Source organism: Barbus barbus (genome assembly GCF_936440315.1).
Source record: "Barbus barbus genome assembly, chromosome: 31".
In the NCBI taxonomy this organism is placed as follows: Eukaryota; Metazoa; Chordata; class Actinopteri; order Cypriniformes; family Cyprinidae; genus Barbus; species Barbus barbus.
This window is the reverse complement of record NC_136759.1, coordinates 13,389,078-13,413,188: the sequence shown is the minus strand read 5'-3', so window position 1 is coordinate 13,413,188 and position 24,111 is coordinate 13,389,078. Positions and strand designations below refer to the sequence as shown.

Below are 24,111 nucleotides of genomic sequence, written 5' to 3'. Positions count from 1 at the left end.
CTCTCTATTTCCTTCACCCTTTCCCCCGCAATACTTCATGCCAGCGAGACAAGGCAACACACTGGGCGTGTAGGCAGGTAACTCATTACACAGAATGGCACGGCAGCTCATTAGTCAGCGACACAGACCGAGCAAGAAAGACACGGCGAGTGAAAGCGAGAAAGGGGAGAGAGAGAATTGGCTTGTTCTTCCAGTGGCTGCGGGCCTGGTGATCTCTCCTCCCAGTACGAGCTCCTTATGTAAGAACTGAGAAAGACAGACAGCTGGGACTCACAAATACACACAGACACACACAATCATAGCCCTGCTCCTGCCACCTACAGCTCAGCTGTGCAGTGTGAGTCGGGAATGGGGTTTGTCGGCCCCATGCCAGGATCTTTCCTCCACACTAACTCTGACATTTCCCCTACAGGGGCCGTGGGCCGCAGCTTGGAGATATGAATCAAAGAAAGCGAAAATGGGGCCAGGCATCAGATAGGAGGTTCTAACGGCAGAGCGAAACTCACAACATTGTCAGATAAAGAGTGTGAGGAGGTATCTGTCCCCATCCGTGTCTACCGGCCACAGGAGCACGCTGTGTTGAAGGGAATGATTCACAGGCTTTTAAGGAAGAGTTCATCCTAAAATTAGAATTCTGTCATGTTTTCAACCTCATGTCAATCCAAACCTGTATGATTTTTTGGGGGTTTTTCACTGAGCACAAAAGGAGACATTTAGGAGAATACAGAGAATGGTGATCTCAGCTGTCAAAAGCAACAAAAAGTATTATAAAAAGCTATAAATACTTTCTACATAGACTTTAGACGAGGAACACCGTGTCTAATTCAGAGAAAATCAATAGGGCCTGTGAGGGATACATAAACAGTTTTTCTGTAGACTGCAATGTCTTTACATCTTGTGATGTACAATGTAAAGACATTGTACATCAAGTGACGCCTCGTTGTTTATAAGAATGTATTTTCAGTGTTTGTCAGCTGAATGATTGACACTGTAGCATCTGCTTATGATCCTTAATGGTTGTTGGGACTTTATGTCTTAAGAGACCCCTTTTAGACTTTTGACATTTGCATATAATTCACACACCTGACCCCACATTCGACCTCTATATGGTTGCTAAATTGCCAATGGTTGTCCCCACACTGTCAAAAAGACGCTAAACAGATTGACTATCTTTTCTCTCCATCGGACTTCAAACAAATTCCAAAGAGAACTAAATGACCCTCAGTACCAGGCCTGGCTGACCAGTGGACTACCCCCCACGATTACAAGATACATAACACATACACACGTAGAGACATTTTCTTTATTTAGACCATAATTAATCAGTTACAAAGGTATCTGGTATATGCATGTGTTGTTTGTATGTTTCCTTATTATATTAGCGTAGTGACCACTAGTTATTTGTATTAGTAAGCTCTAAACACTCATATTCAGGTGTATGAATGTATCTCTGGTTTAATATCTTTTTCTTGATATCAAAACGATCTGCTCTTTATTTCTCAAACAATGTGATCGTGAAATGCATCATACGATTTTTACTGTACTGTGGGAAGAATTACACCGACTGAGCAGAACAGTCATAAAACAAGCAAATGAGGTGTCAAGTGGGACAAAGAAACACTTTCCTTTGTGTTTATTTTCCAATAACTTTCCTTGTTATCGGTCAAACTAACCAAAATGGCTGTTACAGGGAAACCAGATAAAACTTCTCCCACACCCAAAAGGTGAGGTCTTCTCTTTACTTTCGGTGCCCTGGAGACACATACATTACCTTGGAAATTTCCGACTCCCCTTTCGGGGGGAGTCCGAGCTTCTGGCAGTTTTAAGTGCAGTACCTTTGTCGATTCACTTTGGACCAATCAATCCATGGCTGGAATGACGAAGCTTTCACTCCTAAAGGAATTCATCAAGAATCCTGCCATTACGCTGTACTCTCTTGAGCGCGAGCGCTCTCTCTCTATCTATGCCTTCCTGTTCAGAACAAACAAGGGACTCATGAACAACCATCACAAAACAAACAAACAAAAACAAAAAAACAGTCGTAGATCATCCAGGTAACCACACACAGTATTAAGAACCAAGGGTTCCCAAACTCTTGAAGGGGATTATTTTATGTAAAATATCTTACTCCGGACAGTACTAAATAAAAAATAATATGCATTTTGTATGATCTCTCTTATTTTGTTCAAATTATTCACATTTTCACAGATTCTGCAAGGGGTTCCCAAACGTTCGCATGCCACTGTATACCCTATCAAAGATCCATTACAGATCTTCTAAAGTCATACAGAAGATGTATGTGAGAAACAGTGAAAAATTTAAGCCAGTAGTCATCGGAATTTCATATACACTACCATTCAAAAGTTTGTGGTCGGTGAGATTATTATTTTTTTTTAAATAAATAAATGGTTTTACTAAGCAAGGATGCATAGACTGATCAAAAGTGACAGTAAAGACATTTAAAATGCTAAAAAATTATTCAATTTCAAATAAATGCTGTGCAATAAATGCCTAATAAAAATGTTTCAACTGTTAACAACATTGATAATGAGCACCAAATCAACATTTTAGAATGACTTCCAATGGATCATGTGACACTGAACACTGGAGTAACGGCTGCTAGAAATAAAAAAAAAAGTCATTTTAAATCGTAATGATATTTTACAAATTATTCATTATTTATTAAAAGCAAATCTAGTCTAGCTTTTAGCCTACTCCAACTTCATTCAATGTCAAATCATATAAGGCTGTTGCTACACTGATATAGCTCATAGATGTAAAAATCAAAAGACTGAAATTCAATAATAATGTCAATCAAAACTTATGTTTTATGATCAAAACATTTATTAATATCCTTGGTGTTTTAATGTGTGTTAATAAGGCTCTAAAACCACTTTTGGCTAGAAACGTTTAATTTTTCCAAATTTAGGTGCCAGCAAAAAAGATACTTGGAGGAGACACAGAATCACACTTGACTTCCGAGACATATTTTTGGACTGGAAATAATAAATATTTCTGTGGGACTGAAAAAAACCATGAGAATGTTAGAATCTACATGCTCTTTAAATCTGTCTGATTTGATATGGACAGACCGATTGGTTCCCGTGTGTGTACTGTCAACTGTGAATGAAATATGACAGAAGCAGCCAGGATATTCTTCTAAATATATCCTCTTGAATTCTATGAAATAAACAGGAGAAACATAAGGATAAGAAAACTTTCATTTTTGGGTAAACTATCCCTTCAGTTCAATTATGCCAATGCACTCCAACGATCTTGGCGAAAGACATTCTCTTAAGCTTATTTAGTCATACATCGCCCCGTATAGAAAAACATCAGGCATATTATCTAAATATTTAGAGTAGCGCAAACACATTTGCATAAATGTTGAGGGCTACAGACAGATGAAAATCACCTCGCTCAACAGGACTGCGCCGAAAGGCTACAGTTACGACTGTATGCCAGCATTTTTATGAAACATTATAAGCGACGATCGATACAATAAAAAGCCTAGACCTTTAAACAGGAAACTGAATGAAAAGCCTGTTGCTATTCTGAGATGTCTTTGCTGTGAAGGCAGCATTATCAAGAACATAACACTTAGTGACAGACAGCACAGGAGGAGGTTTCTCCACACTCCTTACGAGCCTCAAACATGACTAAAACTGCAGGAGTCTTGGCCCAGCGCTGCGTACATGTTCAATGGGGTTCACATGAGATCCTTTCACGCTTTCCGAGTCAGATGTCGGTGTATCAAGACTGACGTATGCTCGGCTCTCGTGGTTTGTCGCAGTGTCTCTTAACAAGCCTGAGCTCAAAGCTGAACACCAGAAAAACATGTTCTTCTAAATGAATTAAACAGCAACTCGCTACTATAGAGCTCAGTGATTTTTTATTTAACACCATATGCTGTTAGCTTGACTATATTTAGCGGTGTGTATCATGTTTTTTTCATTGGGGGTGAAGATAGTTCACCCTGTGTAGTTGTCTACCTGGAGATCCCAGAGAACTGCAAAACTAAATATCAAACAAACAAGCAAGTTTTGGGACATGCCACCAAGTTACAACTGTTGTCTCATAGTCAGTGCTGGTAAGATTACATACAAATGGACTAAGATTACTTAGTCCATTACTGATTACAGATTACATGATGAAAACCCTAGTTAGTAACATAATCTAGGCTACCCATTTTAGGTAATGTATTCTGACTACTTTTTAGATTATAATTCTTCTCTACGTCAGTTTAGTGCCATTTTGGAGAGTATCCGCTGGCCGCAATCAGCCAAAATGGCGCTACGCTGACGCAGAGGAGAATTGTTGAATTAAGTCGTATTTTTGTAGCTTTTTGTTTTGCATACAAAAAGTATTCTCGTAGCTACATAACGTTACATTTGAACCACTGATGGCAGATTCACTATTTTGACAATGTGTTTCATACTTTTCTGGGTCTTGACAGTGCAAATTGTTTGGCAGTCAATGGGACAGTCACAAGCCTCCCGGTTTTCATCCAAAATATCTTAATTTGTGTGCCGAACGACGCTTTTATGGGTTTGGAACGACATGGGGGTAAGTGACTAATGACAAAAATTTTATTTTGGGGTGGAGTAACCCTTTAAGCAAAACATGGTCAGGTCAAAGTGTCTGAATAGTTTTTGATCCTAAATTTTACTGGTAGTCCACTGTATGAAGAATTTTAGGGTATAATATGCCACAGTTCACTTTATTTTGCTATCCTCACTTACATTTATGAGCTATAGTGTCCTGCACCCCAAAAATATCAAAAATTAAAGTTAAGTTAAAAAATAAGAATTAGGGATGAATAATTTACTGCTGATGTGTGAATATGTAACCATGTAACCCTTAAAAAGTAACTGCAATCTAATAATGAGCATTTTAAAATGTAATATAACCTAATTACAAGTACTTAATTTTTGGAATCGGATTATGTAATCCAGATTACATGTAATCAGTTACTACCAGCACTGCTTATAGTTATGTGGATTGTTTTATTGCAAACTGGCCTTTATAAAAGTTCACAATGCTGTTGCCGATTAAATAAATATTGTCAGGTTAGATATTGATTATTAATCATTTAAACACCTTTTTCTAAGTCTCTCTACCTCTCAGTCTCAAACATCCATCATTTCTGTAGTTTTTTAACTCCTTTTATAGAACTGGATCTTCCTGGGTTCTGGGGAATATTAGCTAGCAGTGTGTGCTTGGATCTGCACTTTGAAGTTCCACCTGAGTACCTTTCAAATACTAATTTAATATATGATTCTAGCCATGAATACTATTTGAGATGGGCAGTACGCGAAATGGGAGAGTAGTTGAATACTGTCAGTGTCAGTAGGGGCTTTTACACCAGAGGAACCTTTTTATAGTTCCTAGAACAAAATGGGGGAAGATGCTCTTTGGCATATTCACACTGTAGGAACTGGGAATGAATTTAGTTCTAGGAACGACTTTTGGGGGAACTAAAATAGTTCCTACTTCAGAGCAGGGCCCAACACAAAACAATAGGAACTATCAGTAAGCATACTGTATGTTGATATAGTCCTGTAAAATTAATGGAAATAAAACCAAAATCATTATCTGACGGCTGAAGGTCTGGGAACTTTAAAATGAGGCCATATGGCTGTCAGGTAAAGCAACCAATCACATTTAGTTTTGTGCCGCATTATGTTTAGGGGCATGGAAATGTCACCACAATAACAGAACGGTGTGAAAAACTCTGACATATTTTAAAGATTCTATGCCGCAAGCTTTAAATATTTCACCTACTTTTGAAAATCCAGCATTTAGTTGACCTGATAAGCGCTCACCGTCACCGTTGTAAACACAACAGGCTTTCTTATTTTGTGAAGGGGTTTGGCGCCACGGCATTTTTCTTTCCAGGCGGAATGTTAAAGAACGCGACACACCTCTCCTGGAAATCCTGTATAATCTAGCCAATCCGATGAAGACTTCGAAACGCCTGAAGTGTTTCCAGATAAGTTTGCCAAATGCATCAGATGTTTAGCCAACGTTCCGTGGGCGTGACGTCTGAGGTTGAGACTAGGCTTGGTGTGATTTTTAATTAAATAAATTTCACAAATGTTGCTCCATTTCTAAAAGCACTGTCAGTGAGTTTGAGTCACTTATAATGTGAATTTGAAACAATGTATTATCGCAATCGTGTGTTTATTTTATTTGAAAGGTTTATATCTTTCTTTCATTCAGCTCAGCGATAGGGATCCTGGATCCATATTAGGGACATTTTGCCCGTATTAGGGAGTTGCAAGTTGATCAAGTGAATTTGCCATGCTGACCAATAGAAAGCTGCTTGGTTACTTTTATGTGAGCTGTGCTTTATACATCATTACATTACTGATAATGAAAAAGACATATATAGATAATGAAGTTTTTGCACACAAAATTTCACCTAAATATGTGTGACTGGACCTGTATCCTAGCATAAGTACTTCTTTAGTTCTAGCATAAACATACCATCCATATTTCTATTCCACAAGAAGAAGTTTGTAGCTGCGAGTGTACAAGAGACATATGTGATAAATTATAGCATGAAGTGTGTGGGAATCCACCTCTAGAAAGGTATACGCACCTTTACCCTGTGTAGGTGTTTTCAGCAGCATTCGAGGAAATGCAAGTACACTGTGAGTATACCTACAAAATTTAGTGTGTGTCAGATGCGGATATATAATGTGGAAGTAGGGCTGATTCTGAGTGTGTGTGTAAATCAACTGCAGCTTTTGCTGTAATACATAGCAGCTTGCTCTCATTAGAGCTTAAAACCTCATCTGGTTTAATCATCTTATATTCTGACTAGATTTATATAACCTCTTTTCCGCACACTGACATGGAGCTCAGTCTATCACCGATCACAACAGTCACATCTTGTGCAGTCTCCAATCTCCAGTGTTCTTCTCAGTCGCGTGAAGATTCCAGTACACAACATTGTACTTCTAATCCATTCTAGTTCTATTCTAGTCTCTGTCTGATGTTTTATCTCAAATTTGGGAGTTGTGCCTATAGCTGTTTGCAGTGTCATGTAACAGCTAATCCTTTCCCGTGGCCCTGGGTCAGACCAGCATGACCCTGAATAAACTATAATCTGGGGTCACAACATGCACATAAAACATCTGTTTACCTGGTATTAAAATTCGTTTAGGCCAATATGATCCAGAGCATCACTAAGTACAAATTAAAATGGTGTCCAAAATGTTTGCGATAATTACATTAGATCCAAAAGATAGTTTTAGCAACATAGCGCAGATGCTACAGAACACAGTTAGCTGACTAGCTGTATAAGATTGTGTGCTACGCTAATATATTACTTCACAGGCATTACTGGCTTTTACTTTTACATCCATAATATTATAAATTGACAGTTTATTGTTGGTCTGTGGTTTTACACTGCTGTAATTTTTAAAGATTTCATATTATTTTAAGGTGAGCTTAAAGGGTGCACTACTATGAAAATCACACAGCTTCAGTGTGACATCAATAAGAAAAAGTATAATTTCATAGATATTGTTAATAATAGTTGTTCATATTAAAATATGTATGAATTTACATGAACTAGATTATTTATTTAGCAAAATCTTGTCATTTTAATAAACATTACATGAAATGTATTAAACATTGTTGCTGCTCCAATTAAGCTCCGTGTGCTCTAAGCTCTTCCACATTAACCATCTATGTAAACACTTCATAAACAGACTTTAAATATTAACTGATGGTTATCACTTTAAGTTAATCTTTATAAAATGTCTAATAACTTATTTTAACAGCTTTAAGATGACAAAATTGAGACATAACTATAGTTTATGCCCAAAGATGAAAGAGGTATGTCATCCATCAGACACCTGTCGTATCTGTCCAGGAAAAAAGCAACTAAAGGCTGGAATAAACTACACAACTATTAAAATGTGAGCAGATTTTTAAAACACCAGGCATCATACACTTAACTACTTTGTAAATGGCCCCAAAGAAAAACTGGCCATCATACACTAAACAACTGAGGATCACACACTAGCAGACTTTAAATTCCTTCCGATCATAAACTCACACAGAAATGTGCGCTTTGTTTCTGTGTTCATCCCCATGAATGAAATGTTTTACTGGTGTGTTTTATTTCATTTTTGAATGCGTGTTATTTAGCTGAACGTGGACTATTCTCGATGTTGCAGTGTGCTTAAATGACACTTCACTATGAATATTTAACTGATCAAATTGAATGCCCTGTTGCTTGATTTTAGTGGGATTTTTTTTTTGATTGACTTTTTACCTTCAAATAAAAAAAAAATTCAATTATTGTTTAAAAAGTTTTTTTTTTTTTTTTTAAATAAACAAGAATTTTTAATAAAACATGATGTGAGCCTAATGGGAACAGGGGTGTGCTTACAGGGTACACAAATGTACCCATTAAGCACAGCCAGACATTTTGCATTTAATTATGTATATCTTAATCAAAATTCAAAATGTATATCTTAATTAAAAATCATAACTTTTTGTACCGAAACCAATATCTTGTGCACTAAAAATGTCTCAATGTAGATTTTGGTGAGCTTAATAGGTACGTTTACGCTACGTTATGTACTTTATACTGTACTAATTACTTATATATATATAAAATAGTATTTATGCTGAGCTCCTATATTTGAGTAAAAAAGAAAATGTAAAAATCCTTATCATGAATGACTGGAAACTGGAAAAGTTATGTAAATTCATAAATAATTGATACTTTTATTCAGCAAGAATGCATTAAATAATCAATTGACTTTTACACTGCTATCAAAAAAACTAACATTTTTTTTGTATCACCAGAGAAGCCAGAAAAACATATATTATGGTTTACATAAAATTCTGAAGCAGCGTTAAGAAAGAACTGATAATTAGAAATGTTCCTTGAGCACCAAATCTGAATTATATGAATAATTCTGGAGGATCACGAGTAATGACTTCTGAAAATAGAAAACAGTTGTTTTAAATTATAATAACGTTTCCCAATATTACTGAGTTTTATTGTATTCTTGATTAAATAAATGCAGCCTTGATTACTTTTTAAAAACATAAATATCTTTAAAATATAATATTTATATATTCAAAATTATATAAAAAATGCTGTACTGTTTACATAAATAATTTCAAAATAAAACACTAAAAACTACAATAAAGTTTCAAATGCCAAAAAGCATGTTACTACAATAACATGCTTTTAAACAGCAATTGTGTTTCAGCCAGCCACTTGTGATCTGATCACCTGAGACTGATTATAAAACCAGATGTAAACAGGGTTTGTGTGATCGGTGGCTTCCTGCTCAGGTTTCATCACATCATTCAGCAACATGCAGAACACCACCACAGTCTAACGAAGAGCATTTCCTTCCAGCAACTGTTTTATGCCTAAACAGCTGGAGCCCTAAACACCAACAAGGAATAAATGTCCTATGCAAGCCAAGCTAAAGGCCCTCAGGGAAACTGCAGATCGAAGAAATCCTGCTGGCAGCAATCCAAAGATGTGGCTGCGGGAACGAGGTGGAGAACATGCAAAAGAGCGATGGAAAGCTGTGGCTGATGTCAGGAGGAGACGGGGGCCTTCGCAAAGTTAATTAACGGACATTAATTGCTCTCATTAAACACTGGCTGGTTTTATTGGGTTTCCAAGTGTCTGGACATTTGTGCTGCCAAGCCCTGCTACGATGAGAAAGAGGTAGCTCTTTAGCTGAGAGCACTATGGCCATCTGATAAGGAGGGTAGGGTACACATTACACGACAGACACACACTCAAAGCACTTCTCACACACTTAAGTGGACATAGAGACTGCGAGAGAGGGGTCAAAACACTCTCACTATGATATTGTGCTATGGTTAATCTGAAAAAATATTGATGGTAATACCATGGCAATGATTAACATATGTTGGAGTACGATGTAAATACAATAAGTAGAAGAATATACAAAATAGAAAAGGCCAGTGTTCATTTTTTCATCTTTTAAATGTAGTCAACATTTTATCATGTCATATTGATTCATTTTAGTCATATTCATTCATTTTATTTCAAAAAAAGATACACGGCCAGTGCACATTTCAACAGCTTTTTTAATTCATATTTTTAGTCAGGTTTTTTTTTTATTGAAAATGTCTTTTAAACGTAGTCAATATTTGATCATGTCTTATTCATTAATTTTAGTCAAATTTACTTTAAATTTCATACAACAGATTTGTATTTAATACAAACATTTGTACATTCATACATTAATTTAAATATAAATTAGCATTTAATAGTTTGGGGTCCATAAGACTTTTTTTTTTTGCTTTTTAAGAAATTTTATTTTGCAGGAACACTTTACATTCAACAAAACAGACAGTAAAGACATTTATAATGTTACAAAATATAAATAAAATACAAAATATTAAGTAGCACAACTGCTTTCAGCATCAACAATAATAATAAATGTTTCTTGAGCAGCAAATCAGCATATTAGAAACATTTACCCACGGTTTCCAGACAAGGCTTAAGCCTAGTCCTAGACTAAAATGTAAATCTGAGCTGTTTCAAATGAAAAAAACTTGCACTGACTGATCTTAGAATATATTAGTGCCTTTGTTTTGTCTCAAGATGCACACAAGCAATGTTTTTTCTAAAGGCACGTTTATAAAAATTACGTTTTTTACAGGCTAAACCCTGTTTATGAAACCGGGCCTTAGAGGATCATGTGACACGGAAGACTGGAATAATGGCTGCTGAAAATTAAGCTTTGCCATCACAGGAATAAATTACATTTAATTTTTTTTTTTTTTTTTAAATAGAATTATATTAAAACAGTCATTTCAAATTGTAATAATATTTCAGAATATTCCTGGTTTTAATGTATTTTTAAGCAAATAAATGCAGCCTTCATGAGCATAAGAGACATCAAAAAATCTTATTAACCCCAAACTTTGGTAGTGTATCAACATTTAAAAGAAATTCTTGAGGTGTTATTTTTTCCTTGTCTTGTTGTTTGTCCTTGGTTAACAGTATGTTTTAATTAAAAAAATAATCTTGTCTTTTACAGAAACCCTTGTTAAAGGGTTAGTTCACCCAAAAATGAAAATTAGTTCATGTTTTATTCACCCTCAAGGCATCCTAGGTGTATATGACTTTCTTCTTTCAGATGAATCCAATCAGAGTTATATTAAAAATTGTCCTGGCTCTTCTAAGCTTTAACATTGCAGTCAGCGGGTGTTACACAGTCCAAAATACATAAAATAAAGTGCACGCATCAATAAAAAAACTCCGGGGGATGAATAAAGGCCTGCTGTAGCAAATCCATTAATTTTTGTAAGAAAAAAGATCCATATTTCAAACGTAATAAACACATCTCTCTTACTTCATCTAACTGTCATAAGCAGAAGCAGTTTCGGCGGATGACGTAGGACGTCGGCATTGCGTGATTAGTGACAAGACAGAACAAAACAAAACGCCGGTCATGAATTAGAAGCCCAAAACGAGGATTTGTAAAGGAAAATGTTTTTAGAAACAGGGTTAGAGAAACAGGAAGTTGATGAATACAGGATGGAATTGCAGAAGCGCTGACAGCAGAACTACATCAAACAGAGGGATTTGTGTTAACCAGGAGTCATCAAACAGAGAGACTTTCACACGACCCAATCAAAACATCCAAATCCGTTCGCTTCAACTCACTGACTCTATGCTCACCTCCAAATCGAACCTACAGCCCTGAGTGAGAAGGAACCATTTACAGTCCCATAATGTTTTCGTAATACAGATGAATAATCTGGGAATGTGACACTTTGAGTGCAGTTCCCGAGGCTAAACATATCCCTCGATGGAAACGCACACCCATCTCTCCTCAGCTGAGAATGTCCCTCATTAGTATTGAGCAGACATCCGGAATAGGACTCTGCTTATTCGGAGGAAAGTGGGAACATACTTTAAAGAAAGAGGTGGAACATTCATCCCAGGAGATGGTGGAAGAGAAATGTAATGTTTAGTATAAAAGCAGGCAAGGCTCTTAATGGAGGAGCTGAGCCAAAACAGACATTTCTGTCCTTTTTACACATCCTCATGCTGACATTCTTTCTCTAGCACAGAAAAGTCTGTTTACTCGGTTCCATGCAATTACAACGAATGTGAACTCTTTTCAGGCTTTAATAAGGATGAAAAAGGGCCATAAGTATCATGAAAGCGGCCACTATGACTTTACAACTTCTAAAGTAGCTTTGTGTGAGAAACAGACCAAATCTACGTCAATGTTCAAATCAATGTTCAAAATTTAAATCTTGACTTTGCTTAAAATTTATGAACAAAACATTTCTTTGAGTCAAATATTTTCAAGAAAACAACTGATCTGGTTCACAAACCCCCTATTTGTTCATGAATCAATTTATGACAGTCACTGACTCGGTCCAAATGATTCAGACTCTATTAATTGTAACTGTATGGAAAGGAAGGACAAATACACACAACCAGAAACATTAGAATATCATTTTTTGTGTTTCACAGAAGAAAAAAGTCATACAGGTTCATTCCTGAATATATACTTTTCCATAACACCCATGCCCTGCAAACATAAGCATCTTTTTTTGTCACAGCACATTGTTTATCATTAAGTGGAGCTACTAGTGTTCATTAGCAGTAGCATTAAACCCAACCGAAGTGGGAGGCGTGGCCAGACTTTAGTTTTAATTATTTTTTTTTACCTACACTGGAACACAATCTGCACTTTCATATGCTGCATGCTCTGCGCAGACTGTTACAAGATGTAATTGAGAAGAATAATGGTTTTGTCCACTTCATGTCGTTAACTAGTGAGACCGTGATAGCTAGCTTGTGTCTGCAATTGTGTCTAATTTTCTGCTGGGCCCCAGATACGGCTACAGCGGGGAATGATGATAAGCATAGAGTTTTTTAATGAGCACAGAGGTCTTCTACAGGCTCAAATGCTCTTCCTATTTATCAAAGGACGTGCTTCCACAGTCCTGAGGAGCCCTATGTGAGTGTATGCGGTACCCACCTCTCAATGATGTCAGCAATCACACAGGCAAACATCTGCAGACCCTCGGGCAACTGCAAGGCCACTGCAGGTCAAAGACAGAGAGTCCAGTCAGTGCAGTATAATACAATATGAATGACAGCTGCTCTGGCCTCCTATATATTAGTCTGGCCATGCAGGCAGTCTGATGTGCAAAATATAAACTAGGGATGTACCAATATGAAAGCTTTGGCAAATATCTAAAAACAAGCAAACAAAAACATATACAGTCCAGAGCTCAAGGTGCTAAATGAGAAAACTGCTTTAAAATCCTTTATGCCACAAACATTTAACAATTGTAGGCCTACACAATAACAATAACAACAACAATAATAATAATAATAATAATAAACATCTTTTACAAACATATTTACATGGTACTCAGAATATAACAAACAAAAACAAAATGTCTGTGTGGATTAAATAAATGAATACAAAATGTAAAAAAAAAAAACATTGAATTGATTAATAATAGATACATAAAATAGAAAGCACATAAAATGTACTAAAAATAAATGAATGAATAAGTGAACGAATGAATAAAATATTACATTTTAATTGTGTGTTAACTAAATAACAATTGTCCCAGAAACAATTGATTTGATTTATTGGCTTAAACATACCATCCTATTTTGTTTATTGGAGAAATATGAGAAAATAAGTCACATTTCTACCAATATGCCCATCAATATATCATGCATCCCTATTACAAACTGGATTCTGTCAAATTTTCTTTCTTTTTCATTCTGTTGAATTTAATATGAAATTGTTGTTTGCATGTCTGTGAACTTGTATTACGTCTGACAGATGTTTTCCTTTAAACAATAGGCAAGTTTGCTTGCTCATGAGTATGAGGCTTTAACCAATTAAAATAACGGTCAAGATAAATACACACAACTGTACCTTCTGTTAAGCATAAATAATGGTTTTATGTGTACTGAGCAATATTACTGAAACAATTGAGCACTGATTATTTAAGGAACCCACAGCACAAAACTTTAGACAGGGTTGCCAACTCTCACACTTTCGGCGTGAGACATGCTATTGGCCTCTGTCTCGCATTTTCACAAAAGTCATGCCTCATTATGAGACACCAGTTACAATAATGAAATGCAGCCAAAAACTGTATTGAAAAATGAATTGGTTCAAAGACACATTTGTGGCCATTTCTATCTGGTGCATTGCTGAGGTTGAACACAAACCCAAAAATTTTAAATTGTCTCTGCAATTTGAAAAAAACAACATTCTGTAATATTGCATCAGTGGAACATAAGGAAATTCTGGAACATCTGCACGGTTAATGTGTCATTCTCTACACTGAATATTGTTCTTTATTTTATCTGCATTTTAATTCATTACTTTTCCTTCCACTGCTAGCTTGGCAATCACAATTCTAAAATGTTAAGAAAGGCAGTAAAATAAGAGTTAACCTTAAATGATTTTAAGATGCAAACAAGGAGGTATCATATGTAACAAATATAATATAACATAATATAATATAATATAGATTCCATTAGCACGCCGTCCCTCTGTGCCACATGATGCTTCAGAAATAATTGTAATATGCTGATTTACTGCTCAATAATATTTATTATTATCATCAATGTTGTGCCTTTTTTTTGCACTTTTTGGGGGGGGGGGGGGTATTATTTGATGGATACACTGTTCAAAAGAACAGCATTAATTTAAAATATATATTTTTAGTAACATTATAAAAGGTTTTACTGGTACTTAATTGCTTACTGGATTAACTAAATATCCTTGGTGAATAAAAATAATAAATTCTTTAAAAAATGTTATTGTCCAGAAAATATAATATAATATAAAATAATATAATATAATAATTCTGTGCATGTTCTGAGATACTCAGGTAAATTTATGCACACAATATTTATTGCATATAAATCAACTGAAGCAGCTGGCAAAATTGGCATGAAACATAAATGCAAAGTTGGCACAGTTTCAGACAAGCTAACCATTTTAACAGCTGCAATAACTTTCCTGTCACACTAAATTTAAACCATACCTAAAAACAGTGGCAAAGATGCACTATTTCTTGAGAGAGCTCAAACACAAAACAAAAAGCCGTCTCTCAGGGTGGAAATGCATGTGCAGTTAAATGCTGTGAAGGAGGAGTGCATTAAATCAGTGTGAAATGAATGTGCATAGAACAACAGAGAGATGATAATAGGTACATGGACGATATGAACGCGTGGCATACCATGGATGTTGGATCCATTACAATGTCTTAATCCAAGAAAAATCAATACATTATCCCTTATTGAGGCCACTGACCTTTCGACACAGCCATACAAACCATATCATCAGTGTTAAATTCAATTAAATGATAATAAGTGACCACATATTACTACAACATGCAAAGCAGTTAACTTCAATGTATTAACAGTGATGGAAATATTAATATGTTACTTTACAAAATTAAAACACAGGCTGACATGATACTCCAAATGCTCATTTCTAGAGATTTTTATCTTATCTTGCATAAAATATCTTTTCTAAATTAACTGGACACTTAAATGTTGAAAAATAAGCGAAAGAGCTGCCAAAAAGTGATCAGCCTATTCTAATTTAAATAATAACATATTGGCAGGCAGTTTGTATATTATTTGGGATAATTTCACTTTATTGGTACAATGCTAAGAAGCTATTATTTTCCATGAATAGAATAATAACCCATTAGTTGATACTATACCAGTCTAAGAAGATCATGTTTTTGTGCTGTGCTTGTTTTTAAATAATTCAAACTCTTTAAATTATGTGGTTGATGAACTTAATAACATTAGACGAGTCTAAAGAATGTGATTTTTTTTTTGGTCCTCATCATCATCATGCTTCGATATGCTGCACTGTTGTCTTGGAAACAGACTCATGATTTAAAATTGGATCTGTTATATGTACTATACAGCCTAACAAGTGAACAATGAAAAAAAGGAACAGTGAAATTTCCAGTTATCACCATTCTACATGGCTATCAGCTCATAATGATCCCATACAAGTGTGACCTATCCAGGAGCCTTTTCATCAGTCAATAAACAAGCAAGAAATGGATGCTTGAAAAAGGATGTAGCAATATCTCACAGGGCTCGCAAAATCGCTAGCCCGACATCCCAGGGCTATTGTGTTTTCCAGTCGGGCTACCAAAATGTATGACTGCCCTGCCCGACGGGCTACCTTAAATACAAGGCTCCCACGCAATGTTCCCTCTAAGATGACCGCGCGTGCAACCGCGCTCTTCTTCCACCGCGGCCGCGCAGAAGAAATAATGTGCCTCGCGCACACAAAAATGAGTTGGGAAGCCATTTGATTGAATGCGCCAGTAAAAAGGAAAGAATAGCAATGCTCGGGCAAACCGCTATAGAGCTTATGTCACGACAGAATTAGAACCGGTGAATGCGGTTTACAGGTTTCATAGAAAGAACGATATGCACCAAATGAGTCGCTGTAGAAACTGAATACTTCAATGGTTGCGGTGCGCTCATCACGAGAGACAACGCAAACGCAATGACGTGAAATAAAACGTCCTCGTGTATTAAAGAAGAGTGGCTTGATTAAGTGCTGGAAATAATGGAGGATGGGTAACAAAACTCTGAAACATGTTCAGTCACACATAAGAGTATTGTACAAACTGTACTTCATAATGATGTTTAGACAGCTATAGAAGAATTCATATGTTCACGGTTTTTTTATATATTTAACTTACAGATCTCAGCTTAAGTTTTGCTTCAGTTTGTTTTCTATTCTATTCCATTCTATAAGTTTAAACAGTTTGTTTTGATAATATATTATGTTAGGGCTATATTATAAACCTGATAAATAATTGACCTTGTTTTTGACCCTCTTGCTCATCAAGGCTGTATTCATTTCAAAAATACAGAAAAAAACTGTTATATAGTGAAATATTATTGCAATTTCTAATATTGGTTTCCTATTTTAATACCTATACTATAAAATGGCATTTATTGCTGTGATCAAAGCTGTATTTTCAGCATCATTACTCCAGTCTTCAGTGTCCCATGATCCTTCAGAAATCATTCTAATATGCTGATTTATTATCAGTGTTGAAACTGTTGTGCTGCGTAATATTTTTTTTGGGAACCTGTGTTACTTTTTTCTTTGATTCTTTGATTAATAAAACATTTAAAGGAACAGCATTTATTCAAAATAGAAATATTTTCTAACAATAGAAGTCTTTACTATCTATTTTATCCATTTAACACATCCTTGCTGAATAAAGTTTATTTAACCTTCTTTAAAGTATCTTTATATTCTGACCCCAAACTTTTGAATAGTTTATATTGTAACACAAAATCTCTATTTTGACGAAACACTATTCTTTTTAACTTTTTTTTTTTTTTTTAAATATCACAGGTCCCAAAAAATACAGTATAAAAAATTAAATCAAATAAAAAAGCAGTACAACTGTTTCCAACATTGATTAAAAATCAGCATATTAAAATGATTTCTAAAGGATCACGTGACACTTAAAATACTGCTTTGCTTCACAGGAATTGATTAAATTTTAAAGTATATTAAAATAGAAAACATTTATTTGAAATTGCAATAATATTTCACAATATTATTTTGTGAAATAATATTCAGTATTTTTATCAAATAGATACAGCCTTGATGAGAATACGAAACTTCTTTAAAAAACTTTATTGATCCAAACTGTTGAACTGCAGTGTATTGTACAGTAAAAATGTGTTCTCAGGTAACCTAAAATGTAAATCATTTAGTTACATCAAGGGTCAAATCAAATATAAATAGCACATGTTAAGTTAAAAGTTAAACACTTTTGTTGTGTGCGTGCTGTACAGGTCTGGTGTAAAGAAGGCTTTTGCTCAGGTGCCCGAAATGTCCGCCCAATAGAGAAAAGTTTTGCTCAGCAAGAAAATAAATAAGAGGGAACATTGCTCCCACGGGTCCTTCAATTTGATACAACTAAACTGAAGAGTTTTTAAGGCCTTAGACAGTTTTAAATACGTTAAATGGTATAAGAAATATTTTTTTTAAATTGCCTTAAATAGATTTTTAAGAATTCTGCAGATACCTTGTAAATAGTAAATTAAAACTCTTTCCTTGATGTGTGTGTATTGAAAATGTTTTTGATTGACATTTATGGTCTTTATTATATTTGGGCTAGTTAAATTAATTTTCGGGCTACCAAAATCTGAAGAGTACCTGCCCGAAGGGCTACCAGGGATTTTGAAATTTTGCGAGCCCTGCTCATGTAATCTAATTTTTATCATTTTTTTTTTTTTTTTAATCAACTGATGCTATCAACTATTGACTATTACACTAATTACACAATATTTCAAATCAAGCCAATATTTGAATATTTTCATCATTTTCCATTACAAATGCCACATTTCTGGCCTCTCCTCATTAGTGAAATACATGTGGCCTACAGTCTGCCGTATTAATTATTAAAATATGCTGGATCACAGCAGAAAAATCAATTACGACCATAATCATTCCATCAAAACATGGCATTCCCTTCATCGTGAGAGAATTTCTGGCCAGTTTCTGACATCTGGCCAGTGATGTTCTCACATTTTGAAAACATTTGGCTTTCTGTGAGGTACTGAACATTGTTGCAAGTTCTGCTTACTTAAATTTACAGACAACGTAACGTTATAATTCTGGTTAACTATACATAACACAGGTAGCGCTGTGCAATTTGTGAAAATTACTGTGAGAGTCTTGTGAGCATCAGTTAAAACTGAAAAAACGGTTTTATCTGAAGTCATCTTTTTGCCATAACGAGCAGTGTTTTGCACCGGATGTCATCATTTTCCAGCAAAACATGAATTTATAATGGACATGGAGTTACACGAGTATACAGCTTTCGGCTATTATTGCAATAAAAAAACATGTTAAATAATTGTTTGCATAACGTTTTGTTAAAAAAAAACTAAAGAAAAACCTGGAAAATATGAATAACTTTCTAAGTGAATATATATCATTTTAAAGTTTTTGTAATATATAATAATAATAAAAAATATAATATGAAAATTCTGTTTCATTATCTTTTCCTATTGTTTAAAATAATTGAATTTTGGTTGAGAGGCCAGTGCAACAAAATTTGCAGGGCAAGCCTGAACATGTCGGGACCAAAAAAATAATAATAATTTTTTTGCTTCCCTTGAACCTGCCTTTAAAACGCAGAGGCTACTTTAGTGTGAGCTCAGGATGTGCCCTACTTAGATGTCACACCCTCTTTTAAGAAATGGTGAAATTACATGAATATGGCTCAGCTGCAAAGAAATGAGAAATAAATGAGATGGAGAATTTCGGATGAGATCGAGCAATTTGTTCTGAGAGCGGACGAGCTAAAGAGCGGCCAGGAAGAGTGATGGATGAAAGGAAGAAGGGGGAATGCAGCTGGGCTGAGCAACACTCTGATGAAAGGTTAAAAGACTGGCCCCCTTCAGTCCGGACAGACACAGACAGGTCATTACCTGGGAAAGGGCGAGTTTATTAACAATAAAGGTTATTCAGCTCAGTACAGCCTTGCCTGACAAATCTCTCCATTCATCCATCCTCGACCAGCCACTGACGAGCTGTTTCTCGCTAAGGAGGCCCAGTGCCGGCCCAGGGCTAAGTGAGCACACATTTGTACGCCGTACATCCAGAAATGTCATTGAAGCTGAAGGAAATGCCAGAACCCCCGACTGACATGGAGTGGGCAAACACACACACAGATAAATGTGCTTAGTGTGTTCAGTTACACCTGTTACCACGCCACAAGGACTGACAAACAAAATGTTAGCCTTCATCAAACTATCTGAATGACTGAAAGAGCACGGCTGCAACAATAAAAGCTAAACAGATGGGATTAGGTATGCTATAATTAGGTATATTATTATAAATTACGATTAAACAACACAGCGTTTAAGTCCTTCTAAAAAGCACCATGACAGTATTCAACCAATTCAACCAACCAATGACAGAAAGGGGGAGTGTTCTAGGAAACCTATTTTAAAACAGTCATTATTGGTACAGAAAACACATTTTAGCTTTAAAAAGCCATGGCTTATGTTAGCAGTGCATCTACAAAAATATAGTTTTTGTAGATGGTTCTAGAGAGAAGTTTAACACTGAACAAACATCGCATCTTCACTTCTTCCTGTACTTCCATCAGTTTGTGGGTAAATACAAACAGACATCCCTGCAGAAAGAGTTTGCATTATGATCACATTTATTTCAAGACACCGTGGACTAATTATTCAAACACAAGAATGAATTAATCTGGGAGGTAAGTCATCTCTACTATTGTCTGCATTCATCATCGGCATCCTTAGGCCACAGATAATCAGTCAGGCAACCAATGCATCCTCATTATGTGAAATGAACGCAGAAACAGATATTTGTGCAGCTCTGATGAAGCCTACTGAGCTAGAGAGGAACAATAAGGTGACAGGAGAGACTGAAATGAACCAGGAGTGACGCTAGACCTGGGCAGAAGGGGCCGTAGCTCTGGGTTATTCAGCTCTACACTACTGTTCAAAATTCTGGGATTTGGTAAGTTTTTTAAATGTTTTTTATGTAAGTCTCTTATGTTCACTAAGACTGCATGTATTTGATTAAAATACAGTCAAACAATTTGAAATAACTTTTCTGTCGGTGCTAATAGCCTTGTGGCAGTGCGCCAACATATAGCGCCATTATGCTTTGGGCATCCCGAGTTCGAGTCCCGGCTCGCGGACATTTCCTGATCCCGTCCCCCCTCTCTATCCCTCTTCACTTCCTGTCTCATATACTGTCCTGGCCTAAAAAAAGGCAAAAACACTTAAAATAAATATAAAAAGAAAACAAAAAAACTTTTTTCAATTTTTTCTATTTCTAAATTTTAAAATGTAGTTTATTCCTGTGATTGACCTTCAGAAATCATTGTAATATGCTGATTTGATGCTTAAACATTTATTGTTATTATCAATGTTGAAAACAGTTGCTTAATATTTTGGAAACAAGAAGGGATTTTTTTCAGGATTCTTTGATGAAAAAAAAAGTTTGATCAGTGCATTGGCATAAAAAGTTAACGATGCAAATGCAGTTGGCATTTGTATCGCGATCCATCGTTTCTAACATATTTGCATCAGTAAAAACTGATTTATTTATATATAATTACTAGTGGATGTGCTATACTTTCATTATTTAGAAAGTGACCAATAATCTGACTAATATTTTATATGTAGATTGATTTCTCCTCTCTAAACTCAACTGTTTCTCAATGCCTTCTCTCATCACTGCTGCTGCGTGAATATGACGAAATATGAGTCCAGAACCTGACTTGAAATAACCTAACAAATCAATCGGGGCTAAAGCAGTTCCATAAATAACAAATTAAGTTCACACAATCTCACTAATTTGTACACGCTTATTCTTAAGCAGCCCTTAATGTCAATCATCGATCAAATCGACCCACCATGGCAAACAGCGAATATATATGTGCTGTTTAATGCATTTGAGACGGGTTTCCCTCAGTGCATAACTGACATGTCACAGGTATATTTTTCATCTGTAAATGTTAGAAAGTCATGCAAACAAATCCATTTTGCTGTCAGGAGTGGGCCAGGCTTATGCGAGTTAACAAGTGCTGCTGCACGCATGTGCGCTAAACAGACGGAGCGCAATCTAATAAAATACATTATATAAGTAAATATTATGTATAAGTAAAATATACAAAGAAATGTACTTCCGCACAATTAATGTGCATTAAGCATAAAATTTGTTCCAAATTAGACTGTTTAGTATGCCAAAAGTACAATTTGAGGGTATTTTTTTAACTACATAAATATGTAAATGTATTTGTGGTATACTTGGAATGAAATAAATGTATTTCAATTACATTTTAGTATATTTATTTTTCACTATGTAGGCAAGCACTTTTATGTGCCTGTTATCTAGCAGTTATCTGCTGCTGCTTTCTGTCTGTCTTCCAATGGAAAGAAACCTCTTGACCTTCTAGAAGCCATGTTACTGCCATATAGTTCAACTAAAATTCATTTAATGACAGAATAAAATGCACCTTGGCTTCTAACATTTATCCTCTGATATAAAGTTGCGATTTTACCTGGGCCATTAAAAAAATATGCATATTTAAACTCAAGACCCTTAGCAAAATAATGAGCTGTGAGACATCCCCATTTTTTTATTTATATTATAATTTAATAGCATCCATTAATTAACAGACAAATTATGATATTTGTAGACTACTCTCAGGATGTAGTTTATGTCTACCAATGCCCCATAAATGAATCATAACGATTCATTCTCAAAATTTACACACAACCAGGGTCTAAAGCACCTCTCAATACAGACAGGAAATGCATCTCTGAAAAGTGCTAGTCTCTAGGGCAATGACTACATCATGTGCAACAAAACACTGTTATATATATATTCACAAGTGTGGAAAAGGGGTGTGGAAAACTTGTCTATATATCAGGCGTGACTCAATGGTCTCATTATGTACAATAGAGTCAAGAGAACATTACAGTATAACACATTACATCTGTTACACAAGCATCCTTATTACATAAAGTTCTCTTTGTCATAGCAGGAAATGAACGTAGATGAAGTCTGTGCTGATGCCACAGAACAAGAATATTTGATACAGATGTAATATGACACAGAATACACAGTGACCAGAAACAGGTAAATAATATAGATGATAGAAAATAGACAACGTCCTCTAGCTCTAAACAATAAAGGTTTTTGAAATGATTACTTCACAATTTGGTCAATACATCACACTAAACCAAATGTTTAGGCCTTCATTTGGAAGACAAAAATTTATATATTTAATGGACAGAAATTATGTGTTAAATAATTTTTTTCTTTAAATATGCATGTGTAATATGTATATATATTACACATGCAAAAGTTAGGGAACACATATATATATATATATATACACATACACACACACACACACACAGACACAAACACACATTATATATATATATATGTCTATATATGTCTGTATATAAAATCTATACGTCTTGAGCCCTATACTGTGTCATGACAATTATGTAAGGTTTAGAGCAACTGCTTGATTTTGGATATTTAAGAAAATAATGGTGGAAATCATGAAAGAATGTGGAAAAGGTAGAAAAAAAGAGGGAAAGAGAATCTGGTCAAAGTGATCTTTGCCCATTGAGTCCAGAAATAGAGGGGGCTTTTAAAACGAAAACCCTCTACAACAAAGAGTCCAGCAGACTGTAGCATTCTGTCAAATCCCCATGAAAGTACTCAGCACAAGCCACCTGCTAACACATTCAGCACATCAAACGCTTGTCTGTTGTCATTCACATCAATCGAGGCTTGAAATTGTGCATTTTTGCTGCTACGCTGCATTATTAGGCCTTTTTGTGATTAAAATTGGGCTTCGCTGTAGGTCTGAACTCTACAGACAGATTCCTTATGGTGAACATGTACCTAAATATATCGAAACCAACCTCTCGCCTTGCTCTCCTTCATCTTACTGTGTAATGACCAGTCCTGAAGGTTCTTTGACACCTGCACTAGAATGATGGAGGACATGCTTCAACAGGCCCTTGGGACAAATTGCCATCAGACAGTGACACATGACCAAAATGAGAGGATACGAGGTCAGTCGGGTGAGATTTAAAGAGACAAATCGCAATTCATAGCCCAAAAAGGTCACATATCAATAGCATTTCTTGAAACCAAACTTTGGATGTTCACATAACTGCACTACTGGCCTATTTTGACTCTGTTGTTCTGACATGTTAGGGACAGTGTCATTGGTATAACATCGTTGGCTTGCAGTTCACAGTCATCCCAATGGTTATGACAGATTAAGAACACAGGCTAAGCAAGAAAACAACTAAAACGTTGCTGGATCAAGACCCACAAGTCTAAGGCACAGCATTTACGACAAGGCCTTCAAGCCGAGTCAATTTATCATCAACAGCAAGATAAACAGCTCTTGATTGGACGCATCAAACTAAATGAGGATTAAATTTGCATAACGATAAATGATACGGCACGAATAATAGGATTAGCGAGCTGCTTGCTGTGA

The 24,111-nt window shown here is 35.5% G+C and overlaps 1 protein-coding gene across 2 annotated transcripts in view; it reads right to left on the bottom strand.

The window, feature by feature from the left end:
• The window catches only part of LOC306851086 (2-(3-amino-3-carboxypropyl)histidine synthase subunit 1-like), a 100,901-nt gene that overhangs the window by 71,966 nt on the left and 4,824 nt on the right, over positions 1–24,111 (bottom strand). For both annotated transcript variants that reach the window (XR_013782475.1, XM_079387147.1), the window contains exon 3: positions 13,026–13,089. Coding sequence is in view for 1 of the 2 variants with exons in the window: in XM_079387147.1 (XP_079243273.1) it covers positions 13,026–13,089 (64 nt within the window). In the remaining variant the exon portion in view is untranslated. The remainder of the gene's footprint in view (positions 1–13,025; positions 13,090–24,111) is intronic.